The following is a 16633-nucleotide window of genomic DNA, read 5'->3' on the forward strand; positions in this document are numbered from 1 at the left end:
TAATTTGAGGTGTTTTTTAAATAGTTACGTTATATTTGGTGTGGGGTTTTTTTCCTTTCTTTTTTAAAGTTTTTTTGGGGGGTGTTTCTCTATTTTTCATATTTTAGTTTATTTGGTTTTTTATATTTTTGTGTAATTTTTTTTTTTTAATTTGTCGTGTTTTTGGATTTTTTTTTTCTTTTTGCGTAATTACACAATTGTGCGTTTTTTTTCTTCTAATTTTTATATACTTATACATTTGAGCTGATGTCTTGATTGTTTTTTTAGAGATTTTTCTACATTGGGTAGTTTTACTTTAACTTTTTTCTTGATTATACTTACTTTTACTTATGTAACATTTTCAATGCAGTACTTATAACAAAGTATTTACACAGGGTTGTATTAGTACTTTTACTAAAGGATCTTAATATTTCTTCCAACCTTGTACTTTTACTGTATTTAATGTTTCCATTGATGCTGCTACTTTCACTTTGTGTGATATTTAAGAATTTATTTCTTGAACTTCTTTTCTTCTTTTTTGAAAAACAACGAGCATAATAATGGAATTTATCTAATAAAGATCTTATAAAGACAACAGACATAAAATATAAATAAAGCTGCAAGTTCAAAAATATCCATAATAGAGACATGAAAAAATCCACAAAATTCTTAATATACACAGAGATGATCCTGCAGGGTTGTCTGTTTTAACTCTGATTGGATAAACGTGTGTTTTTGTGTCGTCAGGACTAAAGTCGGGGTGTTCCTGTGCGGTCCGCCTCAGCTGGGGAAATCTCTGGAGAAACAGTGTCTGTCTCACTCGGAGGCCGACGTCAAGTTCATCTTCAACAAGGAGAACTTCTAACAGCGAGCGGCAGAGCGAGAGAGACGAAAACTTCGAAAGTACTGAGGAGGCCCGCGGTCATGTGTTCACATCACAAACAGCTTTTATGTTACGTTTTTGAGTGTATCAACATCCGGCAGCTCATCAACGAACTCCTCTGTGCCGCTCAACAGGGCTTCTCGGATTTAAGGACATCCTGGGCTTAGCCCAGACCGCTGCAGCTAAAAAATGTTTTCTTTATGTTTTCTTTTGTAAACTCCAGGGGAATTTTTTCCTTCAAAATTTAGGCTTTCTTTCTTTTTGATTGGCTTTTTTTTTTTTTGCACCTTATTTTTCTTTTATAAAATCCAGGTAATTTTTTTCTCATCCACAATTTTTTGTGATATTCAAAAGAATGTTGGTGATTATTTTTTCTTTTTTTTCATTATGATTTTTTATATATCTACCTTTTGGAAATGATTTTTTTTTCTTTTAACAATGTTGGCAATTTTATTGCTGAATTTTTTTTCTTTAAAATCTTTTGCTGCTTTTTTTCCCCTTTTTTTAAAAATTGGTGATTGCCTTTTATTTGGAAAATTTGGGCAGCTCTTTTTCTTTTCTCCAAACTTTTTGTAGATTTTATTTTTCTCCCAAAGTCACACACTCATCAAAATAAATATGGCCAAAATGACACCTTAAATGAAGGTTAAAAAAAAATCCAGAATCCCCCCCAACCCCGATAAATGAAGTACGGTCCTTTGTCACATGTAAGGGGAATATATATGCCACTGGCTCTCACCACAGACGTTTTGCAAAGACGCCGTTGTTGCTCAAAATTGGAGGAAATAATATTTCCACATTACCTTGTTCTCCTATTGTGTTGTGTTGAACTGCTTTCAAAACGTTTCTTCCTATTTTTTAATTTCTGTTCACTCATGTCAAAAGTGCATTTCTGAAAGCAGCTCCCAAACTTACAGCAGGGAGGCAGAAAATGAAAAATAAACCGCTAAATCGCTCTTAAGCAAGGCTTAAAAAAACAAAACAAAACAACTCAACACTTTTTGCTTTTGTGTTTCAGTGCTTTTCTAAATGTTCACCGTATTATTGTGCACGAGTGCCTTCACCAGGATTTTAGAAATACTGTTTATGAATCCTGGAAACTTTTATAGACAATAAGTGGATTTTTTTTAAAAAAAACAAAAAACCTTTAACCCTTTGAAATCAAAACAAATTAGTTTAATTTCCTGTAACAATGGAAAGAAGGCTATTAGCAACAAAAAAAGAAATGACCCCCAAATAGCAGGAAAATAAGTAAAAAGTACCAAAAAAAATCACCTGATTTTCTTTCTTTTTTTTTTTTAAACGGACAATAAAAGACAAATGTATTTCTTTCAAAAGAAATCAAGCTAATTTGCTCAGGGCTCACAGATTAAAATACTTGAATATGTGAAGGGCCTTTCGCAGAAATCAAACAGGTCTGCAGATTCCACAAATAAAAGAAATGTCTAAACATATTATCATATAAATAAAAAAAACATTTGTCAGTACCTTCATAATATTTACAACATTTTGTGAATTCACTTTTTATTTGTGAATCTCAACTGTACACTTGCAAATTTGCATTTTATGCACACTTTTAAAAAAATATTTTGAAGTATTTGCAGATCAGTTTTATATTTCAAAAATAGTTTTATGAGTTTACAGACTTTTTCTTTAATTTGTGGAAGGTTTTTAACATTATCAGATTACACATTTACATACAGATTTTGATCTCTGCACACGAGTAATAATGACATAAATCTGTCTCCATACACCTCGGACTCTGCTGGGAAACTTCTGAGGGGGGTTTTGTCAAAAAACATGGATGTTTTCTTTATTTTTTGCACACCGCTCCAAGTGAATTCCCTTTTTTTGGGCAATAAACTTGAACTTTCAGAGATGTTTTGTTGCATTTTTTCATCTTAAAAGATTTTCAATGATTTGTTTAAAAAAATAGGAACTAATATCGAAAGTTCCAGTCGACCTCTCCAACTTCGTTCTTTTTTAATTAAGTTTTTGTTCTTATTGTGTTTATTTTTCAAGAAAGTGAAGAGAAAAAAAAATGTCCAAAGGGGCCAAAAATAAAGTATTATTAATAAATTGCTGAGCAAAAAAACAAAAAAATGTTTAAAAAACTGGCGATTTTTGTTTTCTTTAAAAAACAATTGGTGTATTTATGGCATGTTTTTGTGAATTAAAATATTTTGTGAGGTATTTTTCTTTGAATTTTTAAAAAATGCAGTATTTTTTCTTTAAAAGAATTTGCTAACTTTTTAGGATAAATAGGCAGTTTTTTCATTTAAGAAAAATAACTGAACACAGCCTTTTGCTCATAAATGTCTTCATGTTTATTTCCATTTAGCTCTGAGTACAAAAATCCTCTCTATCTCTTTCTCTCTCTTTGACATGACACACATAATAACCACAGAAGAAGAATAAGAGCTGCTGCATGCTGCGAGGCATCGGTTGGTGACACAACGAGCTGTGACACGATTAAAGCACTGCAGTGACATGAGAAGATAAATACATTATAATCATGATGTTTATAATTATGATGTTTTCATGCGTCTGTAGGCAGAGAGGTTTCCACATGTGGCGCTCTGTGGCCCCCTGCTGTCCGCAGGGACAAGATGCGCCCGGTGCTCCAACTGGTGGTCATTTGTGTGTGTGTGCGCGTGTGTGTGTGTGGTTTTTTTTTATACGATGGCAACAGCAAACACACTGACCACACAGTACATGGTGCGGTTTTCCCATCTGACGGTGCAGCTTCCTGCAGAGAGAAAACGACACACAGGAGAGTTTAGAGAGAAATTAAACATATAGGAAACGAGAAGAAAACAGGCAAAAAAAGTAAAAAACAAGAAAAAACACAAAACAAATTGATCCAAAAATAATTTTAAAAGTAGAACTACAAAATTTCTCTTTGCATTCCAAAAGTTATTTTACCCCTTGCTTTTAGACACCATTCATAAAGTATTTTTATCCTTTGAACTTTGAGAAAATTGGTGTGATTTTTTTTTCAAAAAATGGGGAAAAAAAGGCAATATGCAATTTGCTAAGAAATGTTTCAAAAATTGCAAGAATTTTTTTTTAAAAAATTTTTTAAGAATATATATATATATATATATATATATATATATATATGTTATATATATATATATATATTATAATTATTATGTTACATATTTTAAAATTATGTTACATAATTATGATAAATTTTAAGCATTTTTTCTAACTCTAGTTTGCCTTGTATGTTTTTATCACTTTATTTTTGTTATGTTTTGTTATTTTTTTATAATAATTTTTTAGGTAACTTTTACTTTTTATTATTTCTTGCTAATTTTGGGTCATATCTTATTTCATGGCCATTGCCTTCTTCCTATATTTTTGAAAGACATGAAGCCTATTTGCCCAATTTTCAAAGGGTTAATTATGTACATTATTTAGTTTTTCAGATGTGCTGTTTTTATGAGCACAGTGTGAAGGCGTGAAGGCGTCGTGATGGATTCATCATCATTCTTCTGGCGCCACCACGTGTTTTCACACCGCAGGTAACGTGGTGCAATGACATCATCACAAGCGTACGAGGTGATAAAGCAGACGACGGAAGTCTTACCGTCCATGGCGGTGTCCCAGTAGCAGGAGTTTGCTGTGTGGAGGCCCGCTCCTGTTTTCTGCATCACAGCGCACGTCACTGGACACAGAACACAACTGTCACAATGAGCACTTTCTGTACTCTAGTTTTTATATTTCACCATCACAGTTCACACACATTGTGATGGTACATTTCCATGACTTTGAGGCAAATTTTTAAGACCATACATTCTCTGAAACAACCATTGATACTCTAATCATCAGTTCTTTTTGATTTGTTAAAAAAAAAAAAAAAAAAAAAAAAAATCCTTTTCCTTTAAAAATCTGCAATTTTTAAAGGAAAATGATGGTTGTTGTTTTTTTGTTAATTTGTTTTCAAGATGAAATTGTGCCAATTATTTTTCTTAAAAAAAAAAAACAGAGATTTTTAAATATAAAATTTGAGGGGGGTAGGGTTAGGGTTTTAATTTTTTTTTAGGATTTATTATTGTTATTACTTATTACTGGTATCTTACCTGATAAAATTTGTTTTTTCTTTTTTTTTTTTTTTCCAAGGCAACTTTTAAAGATAAATTATTCTTCTTTTTCTTCTTCTTATTATTATTATTAGGGTTTTTTTCTTTGAAAAGTTTGAGACTTTTCTTTTAGAAAGAAATGCCTTGCAAACTTTCGGACCGGCAGATTTACTTACACAGATGAAACAAATTTCCATGACTTATCCAAAACTTTCAGGGTATATTTAATTTTTCTTCAACTTTTCAAGACCTGGAAATTGCTGTTCGCATTTTCCATGACTTTTCTACGTTTTCATGACCATACAAGCCGTGTACTACACCTGCAACTGTTCTACCCTCTGAGGAAGAAATTCTTTTGTGCCCAAAAACGAATTTCACCATAAAAGCTGCACTCAAAACACACATTAAACATACCGATGTATTTGTAGGGTTTCCCCTGTTTGACCAGCTGTGTGAGGCAGCGCTCCACGATGCTCGCCGTCCATTTGTTCACCTGAGCCTGGCTGTAGTCGTCACTGCCCACCACATTCTCAATACACTGAGACAGACACACACACACACACACACACACACACACACACACACACAGAGTCATGAGTTAACAGCTGAGTGTTTACAGTCATGTGGGAGTCACTGGGTGCTGTTTTTACCCTGAGGAATAACGAGCGAACAAAAACAACACAGCTTTATTCACATTATTTTCTCTTTTATGTGTCACGACTGAGAGGTGAAATGTGCACCAGAAAACGGCACTTCAGATAAAAATATGACAAAAGCCTTATCTTTATTGAAGCAGCTCATTAACTTTACCTCTTTGACGGTGTTTTCAGCTTCTTCAGAGTTAAAGGAGCCCTGAAAATAGTAAACAACAGAAAAATAAGTCAATAAAAAGTTCATAGACATTCTCATTTTTTAAAAAAATAACATAAAATAAGAAACTATAGTATAACTGGACTGCCATAATGTGACAGTGTGTGATTAGAGACAAACAAATAATAAAAAATAATTACTTTTTGAGCAAAAATGCCACACATTTCACAGTTTCAGCTTAATAAATTTAAAGATTTGCAGCTTTTCCTTTAAATAATTTTAGTAATTGCAATGTGTTAAATAATATCATTGACGGGGATGGTGTGTTTAGCGCTCTGGGCCATTGTGGAGAACATTTTACGTTAATTTTACTATTTTTACACACCAATCAATCAACCAATCAAACAATTAATTAATTAAATGAAAAATAAATAAATACATAAAAAAATAAAAAATAAATGATTAACATCATAACAAAAACATTAGTGAGCTCAATATGAGCAGGTTGTACCTAAACCAACTACAACAGTATTAATACATGACATGAGATCATATTTCATAGTCTAATACTTTAAGTACATTTTCCTGGTTATACTTACATACTATTACTTCATTAATAATTTCGATGCAGAACTTTTACTTCTAACAGAGTATTTTTACAGTTTGGCATTAGTACTTTTACTTCAATAAAGTATATGAATATTTATGTCGCTGACAATCACTGCAACCTGATTTTTAAGCACAACAAAGTTTAGCATGATTTAGTGAGATTGAAACAGTTATAATGACACTTTTAACACTTTGTCAAATACTGTCAAAGGTAGACAGTTAATTCTGGATATAGTACGCTGTATGTTATAATAATATTACACTAAAACAAACGCGTTAGCATGAAAAATCCTCCTGGGCTAAAACGATAGGAGTGGCTAGCTATGTTTGGCTAGCCCGCTTTTAGCTAGCTTCTTTCTACCGAGATTTACATCAAATATGTCGATTCTGGGACAAACCTCGCTGCCGTTATGATACTCCTCCATCCCTGTCGTGTGTCGCCGGTCCAAAGTGTCCGCAGTCTTTGTTTTTTTCGGTGAAAATGGAAGAAAATGCGGATTTTGTTGGAGAATAAAACGGAGCTGGTCCGGACTTCCTGCGGGCTGTCAACAGAGTCAACGACTACCAGAATAAAGAGCGGCGAAGAAGAAACGAGCTAACGGCTGACACCTGCTGTTAGCAGTTAGCATCACAAAGCTGCGATTTAACGACAACTCACCCAATTTTGTTCCGTTAATACAACAAACATACAGTGAGACGGACCCAAACAAGCACTCGATACGTTTTTTTTGTGATAAATCCTGTGTGTACTCACCGCTGAGACGTGAGAAGTGGCCGTTAGCGTCTTCCTTCAGCCGTGGTTAAGAGCAGGTGTGCTTGTACGGAGACTCGTTCGGGTCAAAATTACTTATATGAGGAGATCAACAATCCACATGTCAGTGTGTAAAACAATTGTAAACTCATAACGGCATTGTAGATTTGACCAAAGAAAGAAAATGAAATGCGTATGAATGCGTTTAATAAATTTGCATTTATTTTTCTTTATTTTAAATACCAAAACTTACATTTGGGGATCTGAATTTGACCAATTGAATTTGAGCAACTTGAATCTTGTTCTTTGTTTTGTTTTGTTTTTTTGTTTGTTCTGACACTTGGATGTTTTGGATCTGAACTTGTGAACAAAATAATCAAATTTAACTTTTGAAATTGCAAATCAAGTATTATATCATTTCAAAGGGGTAAATCAAGAACATTTAAATGTGTAAATATAACACCAGAAAAATATTGTAAACCCACAAAACAATATTTCAAATAGAAACAAATTCCATGAATTTTATTCCAAATAAAAAATTACTTTGAATATAATAAATGCATGTGTTTGTGTAATGAGTCCCACTTAATAAATGTATTAAATTGGTGAGAAAACCCCGCTCAAAATCACTGATGTGAAACAAAAACAACTCATGTTCAGCTTCATATCAAAAAGTTTTACTGATATCACAAAAATCCAAATGATTTTTAAAAAATTAAATGAGATTATTATTGTCAGAATACAAAACCGATGCATCACTCTAAAATACAAACAGATCACATTTTTTTTAAAAGTGCAAATGTGCTGCGGGAGCATGTCACAATAAATAAGATTATTTACATCCTAACAGTTTAAATCTCACACACACACACACACACACACACACACACACACGTCTTGAGGCTCAGGTAGGAAATATGTGCCGCATAAAACCACTCAGTAACCTGGAGATACTGGTCATACTGGTGGAGGTCAGCTGGAGGTCACTTGTGAACAGATAGTGGTTGAATTTAAACTGCACAGGAGGCATGTGGTTGCCTGAAAGTACAGGTAATAAAATTAAATATGTCAGTCCAGCTTGGATTTGACCTTTTTAAAGGAATATTCTGCGTAAAATCTGTTTCCCGGCAGTTACAGTGGCTTTAAATTGTTAAATTAAGACATCAAAATGCCTCAAGAAACTTTTTCAGAGCTGAGCTTCGTCAGTACATTGAAAATGTAGCTCTTTGAGTAACAAATTAATAAAAAAAAAGACAAAATCCACTGGTTTAAGCACCTCATGTGTGAATATTTGATGGTTTTCTTCTTCTTGTGTGACTGTACACACTGAACACCACTGAATTCAAAACACTGAAATATTTTACTTTGAAAACCACATATCTCGTCTTATTTGTTGACATGCAATGTGAAAAGCTAAATTTGATTGTTCACAAATTCAGATCCAAAAATGTAAGTTTCATATATTTCAGAAAATTAAAAATAAAATAAAACAAAATACACACAGGGTGCTAAAATTCAACTGGTTAAATTTCGACTCAAAAATTAAAGTTTCAGAATTAAAAAAATAAATCATGACATTTCATATTACACTTTCAAGGTATTTCAGAGAAATGGTTTTCAAAGTAAAATATATCCATGCTACGCATTTAGTGTTGTTTAAATTTTAATATCAAGTATTTAGTGGCCTTTCAAATTAAAATATCTGTCTCTTGTTTGCTTCCACAGTCATTTAAAACCAAAGCACACGGTGCTGATCTGCAGCACCGTGAGAGGTGAAACCACTGCAGGTCAAAAAAAACAAGACTTTCAGTTTGTGTCTCTGGCGGGAGGACGAGTGAAGAAACTGAGGACAGAATGACGAGAGTCTGCAGTTTGTCTCTGTGGCGTCACGCTGTGACTGAGGCCGACATCATGAGTGTATTTACAGAGAAAAAAACCTGTTCCAGTGTAGTTTCACAGCACAGAGGAGCTGGGCGAAGCTGCAGCCCGGAGCTGTAAGAAATCCCCCGAGCGTGGACGCACCGTTTGGACTCCTGAGGAGTTTGGATCAGAGCACGGTGCAGGCCCCAGAGCGAGGGCCCCGGGCTCCAGAGAGCAGCTCTGATCTGTGCTGCTCTGCTCTGGTCGTCTCTGGCTCTCTGCTCCCAGCAGCAGCAGCAGAAGAGCGAGGGTCTCCCTGGGAAACTGCGTCCCCGCTGACAGGGACCTCTGCTGGGGTCTGGTCCCTGTCATAGGTCTGCTTGGACCTGGAGGAGGACAGCCGCCTGAAGAGGGACAGCTGACAGGACAAACACTCAATAAATCACCATTTCTGCAGCTTCACTCTGCAGACCAGTTATGTTTCTGGAAAAAAAAAAAGATTTTAAAGGGACAGTTCACTCAAAATCAAAGTTACTCATGTTTCCTCTTCCATGTAGTTCAATTTATCAGTCCTATTCAGTGACACTCAACTCAAATTCACAATAAAAATAAAGTGATTCACGCTGGGAATTGTTTTTGTACTTTTTGTATACATAAGAGGCCAGAGTCCATAAACAGCATCAAAATAGAGCTTGTTAATCCTTTATCATTTAAAGTCAGAGAAATGTCCTAAAATCCTAGATTTGTCCTAAAATCCTGTCCTAAAATCTGAGAGATTCTATTTAGTCACATAAAAAAGGTTTATCAGCAGACTTTAAGCTGTTTTTGGACTAAAATGTCACCAAAAAAATCCCTTTTCTAAGTTTCTCAGATGATGCGCACAAAGTTTGCGGAAATTTTCTTAAAGGTCTTTCTCTCAGAAAATAATTTCTGGTTAAGGTTGGGAAAAAGTCGTGGTTTGGGTTCAAATGAATAAAATTCTGTCAGAAAGGGCTTTCTGGAAGAAAGACTGTGTGCAATATGCACCACATGCTGTATGTTTTTTCACTTGTCGTCAGCAGAGCGGTGTACCTTTTTGTTGGAGCCTGATTTGCTTTTTGCGTTGCTGTCTGGCGTCCCATTGGCCGGTTTGGTGCCATTGTCCGTCTTTTTTTCTTCAGCAGTGGTGTCGGTCTGCTGGTGATTTCAGCTGTCAAAAACGTTCAAATGTTAGTTCAGGTGAGTCTCTGCTTTATGGATGCAGGTTTTATCATTTCAGCCTTTTCTTTAGGGTGTCAGATTTGGGGGATTTAGTGACGTCTAGCGATGAGAACTGCAGGTGCAACGGCTGAAACTTCTCCCACTGAGAATTACTTATACTTATAATTCAGGAGGTTTTAAGCGGGAGCTGAATTATCTACACAGGACCAGGTGATTTAAATCAGTAAAAACACTGAATAAAATAGTTAAAAAAAAAAAATCTGTTTTTCTGACGCTCTCATCATGGAGGGACGACTAACTACGACACAAAAACACAAATAGTGCCTCAACTACATTTTCTCTGGTAATTTTCTTTTTTACTAATTTCCTCTCAGGTTGCTCATTGCACTTCTTCTCATGTTTTTGAAAGAAATGAAGGTTATTCGCCCAGGTTTCAAAGGGTTAAATAAATTACCTTGACTTTTTATTTATTGTATAAAGCAGATTATCTCATCCTAACTGCCTGGAGTTAAACAAACCTCCGTTACCTTTCTGCTCTCCGTCAGCTTCAGATTCCTCCTTCAGCTCGTCAGTGTTCTCCCTCTGACTCTCCACCGTCTTTTTCTCTGTCGACTCGTCCAAACCCGAGGACAGTCCCTCCGTCTCAGCAGACATAACCTCCTCCTCCTCCTCCTCCTCCTCCACCTCTCTCTTCTTCAACATTGTCCTCCTCTTCTTCCTCCTCTTCTTCAGCTTTGCTCCACGTCTGAGCGAATCCTTTAGTCACATCCTGACAAAAAGGGAGTGTTAGTATCATTTGGACTTAATTTTTAAATTTAAATATTCAAAACTGCAAGAAATAACTTTAACTAACTAGAAAGGGAGGAAGAGAATTTTTTTAAAGAGGAATGAGACTTATAATAAAGAGGAAAGAAGGAAATTGTGGAAGAAAAGGGCACAAACACAAGGACAGCATATGGAAGCCCATTTTGCCAATTTAATGAAAAAAAAATCTGTAAGTCACTATAAAAAAGTAAAAAGAGCATTAATACCTCAAAATATTGACTTCATTAAAAAAATGAAATGAATGGCTCACTTATCTCAAAACAAAGACTTTGTATCCCAAAATAACAAGAAAACTCCTCAATCTAATGACTAAGTATCTCCAAAAAATTCTGAAACTTTCCCATAATATTGACTAAGTATCTCAATATAATGACTTAATGTCTCAAAATAATGACTTAATGTCTCAAAATAATGACTTATATTTAAAAATAATTCCATTCGTATCTTTAAACAATGACTTCGTATTCCAAAATAATGAGAAATGTTCTCAAAATACCTTGAATTTTTAAAAGGAAATGACAAACTTTATTCAAATATAAACTTTGTATCTAAAATAATGACTAACTTATCTCGAAACAATGACTTAGTATCTCAGAATATTCACTTTGTATCTAAAATTGATAGTTATAAGAGGTGAGAGCAGAAGAGGGTAGGACAAGCAAGCATTTTGCTTCTTCCTACTCCTTTTCGGACATAAAATGCAAGTTATTTTTGTTTTTTAAAAAAATCAGAAATGTATATTAATATCTTAATATCTCTAAATAATTAAATCAGAGAAAGTTTCTAATCTTTGAGATTTTATGTCATTACTTAGAAAACATTTCTTACTATATTGATTTTATTATATATTTATATTATATATTTTTTTTAAATCATGTTTGTAGAAATGGGCTTCCACGGCAATAAAAATAAAATAAAATAAAAAAATAAAATAAAATAAAATAAAATAAAATAAAATAAAATAAAATAAAATAAAATAAAATAAAAATAAAATAGGGGTGATTTGTATATTTCTTAACTCAATTTAGTGTTGAATTAATAAAGAAAACTGACGAGCCACACTGTGTTTCTCCAGACTACAGCAGGGGATGATGGGAGGGGATCACAGGACGGACTACAAACACTAAGACATAAAAAAAGGAGCCCCACCTGATCCTGAAACCGGCCAATCAAACACTCAACAAACTGACCACAGGCAGAGGGAAGTGCCAGACGTCAGAGTTTATGGACTTTGCTAAAAAGATCTGTCGCAGCGTCAGTCATGAGAAAAGTTTTCTTACCATTTAAGTTATTTGTGAAGCAAATCTGTCAGATTTGCTGCTTTTCTCGGTTTAATAATTTTATAAAAAGGATATTTTTGAGTTTTGGACATTTGAAGACGTCACGTTGGGTTCTGGGAAACTTATTAGAGACACCGTTCAGTATTTTCTGACATCTTAGAGACAAAACTATCAAACAGAGAAAAATATATATCTTTTAAATTTAAAAAGATTTTACAGAGATTAAATGGAAATGAAAACAATCACTGGTTGCAGCTGGAGAGATGTCAGCATCCAAATTCAATTCCTACATATTTTTTCAAAAATATTGATAGTTTAAGGGTGATTTTATTTTATTTTTTTTTTTATCTATTTATTAATTCATTAATTTCACATTTAATTATTATTATTTATTTTATTATTATTATTATTATTATTATTATTATTATTATTATTATTATTATTATTATTATTATTATTATCATTAATTTTTAATCATATGCATTTCAAGGTTAGGTGTAAAATACAGTATTGGCTAGATATACAGTCTATAGACCAAAAAAAAAAAATCCCAAATTTATTTTTTTTTAACAACGCCCTCCTTCCCAAAATCATTCCTTAAAAGTTATCATACTTTAAAAACTACAAAAAAATTAAAACAAAATCATTTATTATATAAACAAAAATGAATAAAAAAATTAAATAGAAAATGGAAAAGAAGAAAAAAATATAAATCACGGTTTTTCTTTATGCCTTCCACAAGTATTTAAACTTTGAACACTGAGCAATTTGGGTTGATTTCTTCAAAAACAAGGTGAAATAAGACAACTTGGTATGAAATGTTCCACAAAATGTGGAAACTTAGTATTTAACTTATAACTTAGTATTTATTTTAAATTATTTTAAAAAGCTAGGAAAAAAATGTTTGTTTGTTTTTGTGCTATTTTTCATGTAATTTAACAATCAGTCTATTTTTTAATCTATTAAATTCTTGAAATCAATTTTCTGACCATGTTTTTGAGAGAAATTAAAGCAGTTTGGTCCGTTTTCATTAATGCAGCCCATCAGAAGCACAATAAAGAAGTTTTTCTCTTGTTATTGATGTTTTTTAAACCACATTTACTGTTGTTGCACCTAATCTTCTCTGTGTCAATAATACTGAGCCAAATGTAACAAAATACAAAAAAATGTCCCGTACATGACGAGCACAGCTGGATACAAACTACTCTTCATAACACAAATACACAATTTTCATAAGCTGCCATAAAAAGAAGTAAACAAAGATGTTAAAAGCAAAAATTAAGACGAGTTTTATAAAAAGTGAAATGAGAAACGGATGAGAAGATGAAATGAAAATGAGAAGAATCAGAGCAGTAAAGGCACCGCTGTGGGATTTGGTTCGTACTCAAACGTTAACGTTCATAAACCGACATTTAAATTGACATAAAATTTGTGTAAAACACGAAGATTTGAGTAAAAAAAAAAATCACTTTGATCGAGCAAAGTCTGCACATTTTCTGCTTCTCATAGAAGTCACGGAATCAGTTAATCAATAAAAATACTGATCGATCGACGGTGAAAAATATCGTGACGTAACGCGTTATTTCAGGTTGAGGTACTGCGGCAACACGTCGTCCCAAAACTCCTCCGACTCCTCCGCTGCCTGACCTTTGACCCCCGACCTCTGTTTACTCTTTACTCTTTGGACTTCAGCTGACTTTTTCTTTTTTAGGACCTCCTCCTCCTCTTCATCTTCATCAACCTCCTCTTCTTCTTCTTCCTCCTCCTCCGCTTCATCTTCATCAACCTCCTCTTCTTCTCCTCCTCCTCTTCATCCTCATCAACCTCCTCTTCTTCTTCTTCCTCCACCTCCTCCTCTTCATCTTCATCAACCTCCTCTTCTTCTTCTTCTTCATCTTCCTCCTCTTCATCCTTCTCCTCCTCCTCTTCATCCTCATCAACCTCCTCTTCCTCTTCTTTTTCATCTTCATTAACCTCTTCCTCCTCCTCCTCCTGTTCCTCCTCCTCCTCATCTGCATCAACCTCCTCTTCCTCTTCTTCTTTTTCATCTTCATTAACCTCTTCCTCCTCCTCTTCCTCTTCTTCTTCCTCTTTATCAACTTGTTCTTCCTCCTCCTCCTCATCTTCTTCTTCTTCGTTTACCTCATCTTCCTCCTCATCTTTGTCAAGCTCTTCCTCCTCTTCACTCTCTTTTTCCTCAACTTCTCTTCCTCTTCCTCCTGCTTCTCACTTTCACTCTCCTCTTCCTCTCCTCCCTCCTCACTCTCCTCCTTATTTTCACTCTCATCTTCCTCACTACTCTCCTCCTCTGCTTCTTCCTCTTCCTCTGCACTGCTCTCCTCATCATCCTCCTCTTCTCCTCCCTCCGTCTCACTCTCTAAATCACTCCCTTCTTCCTCCTCCGATGATGACTTCATGGACTCACTTTTGCCCTCCTCTTCCTCACTTTCCAAATCTTCCTCCTCACCCTCAGACTCTCCTCCTTTGCTCTCTTGACTCGACCCCTCCTGGTTCTCCTCCTGGTTCTCCTCCTCCTCCTCCTCCTCCTCTTCTGCATTGTCTGCTTTGCTCTCTTTTGACTTGTCATCACTTTCGCTTCCAGCTGTCACGGTTGCTTCCTCCTCTTCCTCCTCCTCTTCTTCCTCCTCGTCCCTGCTTGCCTCCTCGTCAGTTTCTGACTCATTGTCTGGTTGAAGAGTGTCTTCTTCGTCTTCTGTTTCTTTCTCAAAGCTGCAACTAACCTCCTCTTCCTCCTCCTTGCTCACATCTGCACTAGTTCTCTCCTCCTCCTCTTCCTCCTGCTGGACCGTCGCAGACTCCTCCTGCTCACTTTTGTCGTGACTTGTGTCCGTGTCGTCCTGACTCGTCCCGCCGTCGGGACTCTCAGGTATAATGTTGATGCTGACGGCCGACTTGTGGCTCAAATCAGCGGATTCGAATTCCTCGCTGCGTGATTTCGTCGTGTTGTCTTTCAGGGCTCGGCCGCTGCTCTCGGATGGCGAGCTCAAGGACGCTACCTCGTGCATTAACACCGCCCCGGCTGCGAGCGAGGCAGCTCGGCGAGCAGGCCAAGTTCTGCTTCTTTGTTCGATTTGGCTTCTTTTTTGTTTTTCTCATTTTTGGACTTTTTGGAGAAATCTTCAGGGGTTTTTTAACCTCAGCGCTTTTGTCACCAGCTGAGCGTTCACCCGACGAGCTGACTCCCGCACTTCGCACCACGATTGGTTTGTTTTTAGAACTGAGAGGTTAGACGGTTTAGGATCAGAGGCGACGCCCGACTCCTTCTTCCTGCCGACCTCCATCAGCTGGCGTCTCCCTGGAGCCGGCCGCAGTCTCTGCTTGGACGCCGCCTTCCTGATGTCCCCTACGCTCAGTTTGTCCCGTGTCCCCCGCAGCTCCTCCATGGCCATGATCACATTCTCTTTGTTTTTGTGTTTGTGTGGGCTGTGAGGGGCCGCGGAGCGATTGCCGGGGCCCCTCAGGAGCTCGGTGGGGAGCGCGCGGCGAGGAGACGCGGCCCTGCTCTTAGCGGAGGAGAAGCTGCTCTGCCTCAGCAGCGTCCTCTCCTTCATCAGGTTCTCTTTGTGCCCTTTAGAGGTCTTACCGTGCTGACTTTTCCTCTACGAGCGGCGTCAGAGAGCATCGGGAGGACGAGAAAGAGGCATGCATTAGAGAGAGATGAGAGACATGCAGGAAAAAAAAAAGAGACTAAACAAAATCTGAAGATTTATGAAAATAATGAGAGAAAAATCACAACTTGTTTCTCTGACTTTCATCGAGGAGATATATGAGGATGTTCCTGTTTTCAGTCTCTTCCCTTAAATCCTTGAAATATCTCTTAAAATCCATTTCTTTAGAGCTACTCTTATTTATTTTAAGACATTTTATTTATTTAATTTTTGTTTTATTTATTTTATTTTATTTAATCTTGTGGTATTTATTGCTTTTATTGCTTTTGTGAGTTGTGGTCTTTTTATTTGCATTATTTTATAATGACATTTTGCACCCTGCAACTTGCTTTATTTGTCCCATTGTTTTAATTTTATCTTATGTCTAACCTTGTTTTGTCTCGCTTGTGTTCAGTAGGCTGTTTGGCTTTGTATTGCCTTTTTAATATCCTATTTCTGTTACATTTTACATTTTGCAAACTCTATATTTAAAGACCACAACTCACAAAAGCAATAAAAGCAATAAATACCACAAGATTAAATAAAATAAAATAAATAAAACAAAAATTAAATAAATAAAATGTCTTAAAATAAATAAGAGTAGCTCTAAAGAAATGGATTTTAAGAGATATTTCAAGGATTTAAGGGAAGAGACTGAAAACAGGAACATCCTCATATAT

The 16633-nt window shown here is 35.5% G+C and overlaps 1 protein-coding gene and 1 pseudogene across 1 annotated transcript; both read right to left on the bottom strand.

Moving 5' to 3' along the window:
• Nucleotides 1–3165: 3165 nt before the first annotated feature.
• Nucleotides 3166–7169, bottom strand: LOC121962847 (dynein light chain Tctex-type 3-like). The gene is made up of 6 exons (XM_042513153.1): nt 7124–7169; nt 6768–6911; nt 5761–5802; nt 5365–5488; nt 4458–4535; nt 3166–3611 (listed from the first exon to the last, which is right to left on the bottom strand). Exons 2-6 carry the CDS (start codon nt 6792–6794, stop codon nt 3538–3540), a joined length of 345 nt encoding a protein of 114 aa, XP_042369087.1. The 5' UTR covers nt 6795–6911; nt 7124–7169; the 3' UTR covers nt 3166–3537.
• Nucleotides 7170–13864: 6695 nt separating this feature from the next.
• LOC121963058 lies at nt 13865–16061 on the bottom strand (annotated as a pseudogene).
• Between the last annotated feature and the right edge of the window lie 572 nt (nt 16062–16633).

The sequence above is a fragment of the Plectropomus leopardus genome, chromosome 24, assembly GCF_008729295.1.
Source record: "Plectropomus leopardus isolate mb chromosome 24, YSFRI_Pleo_2.0, whole genome shotgun sequence".
Classification (NCBI taxonomy): Eukaryota; Metazoa; Chordata; class Actinopteri; order Perciformes; family Serranidae; genus Plectropomus; species Plectropomus leopardus.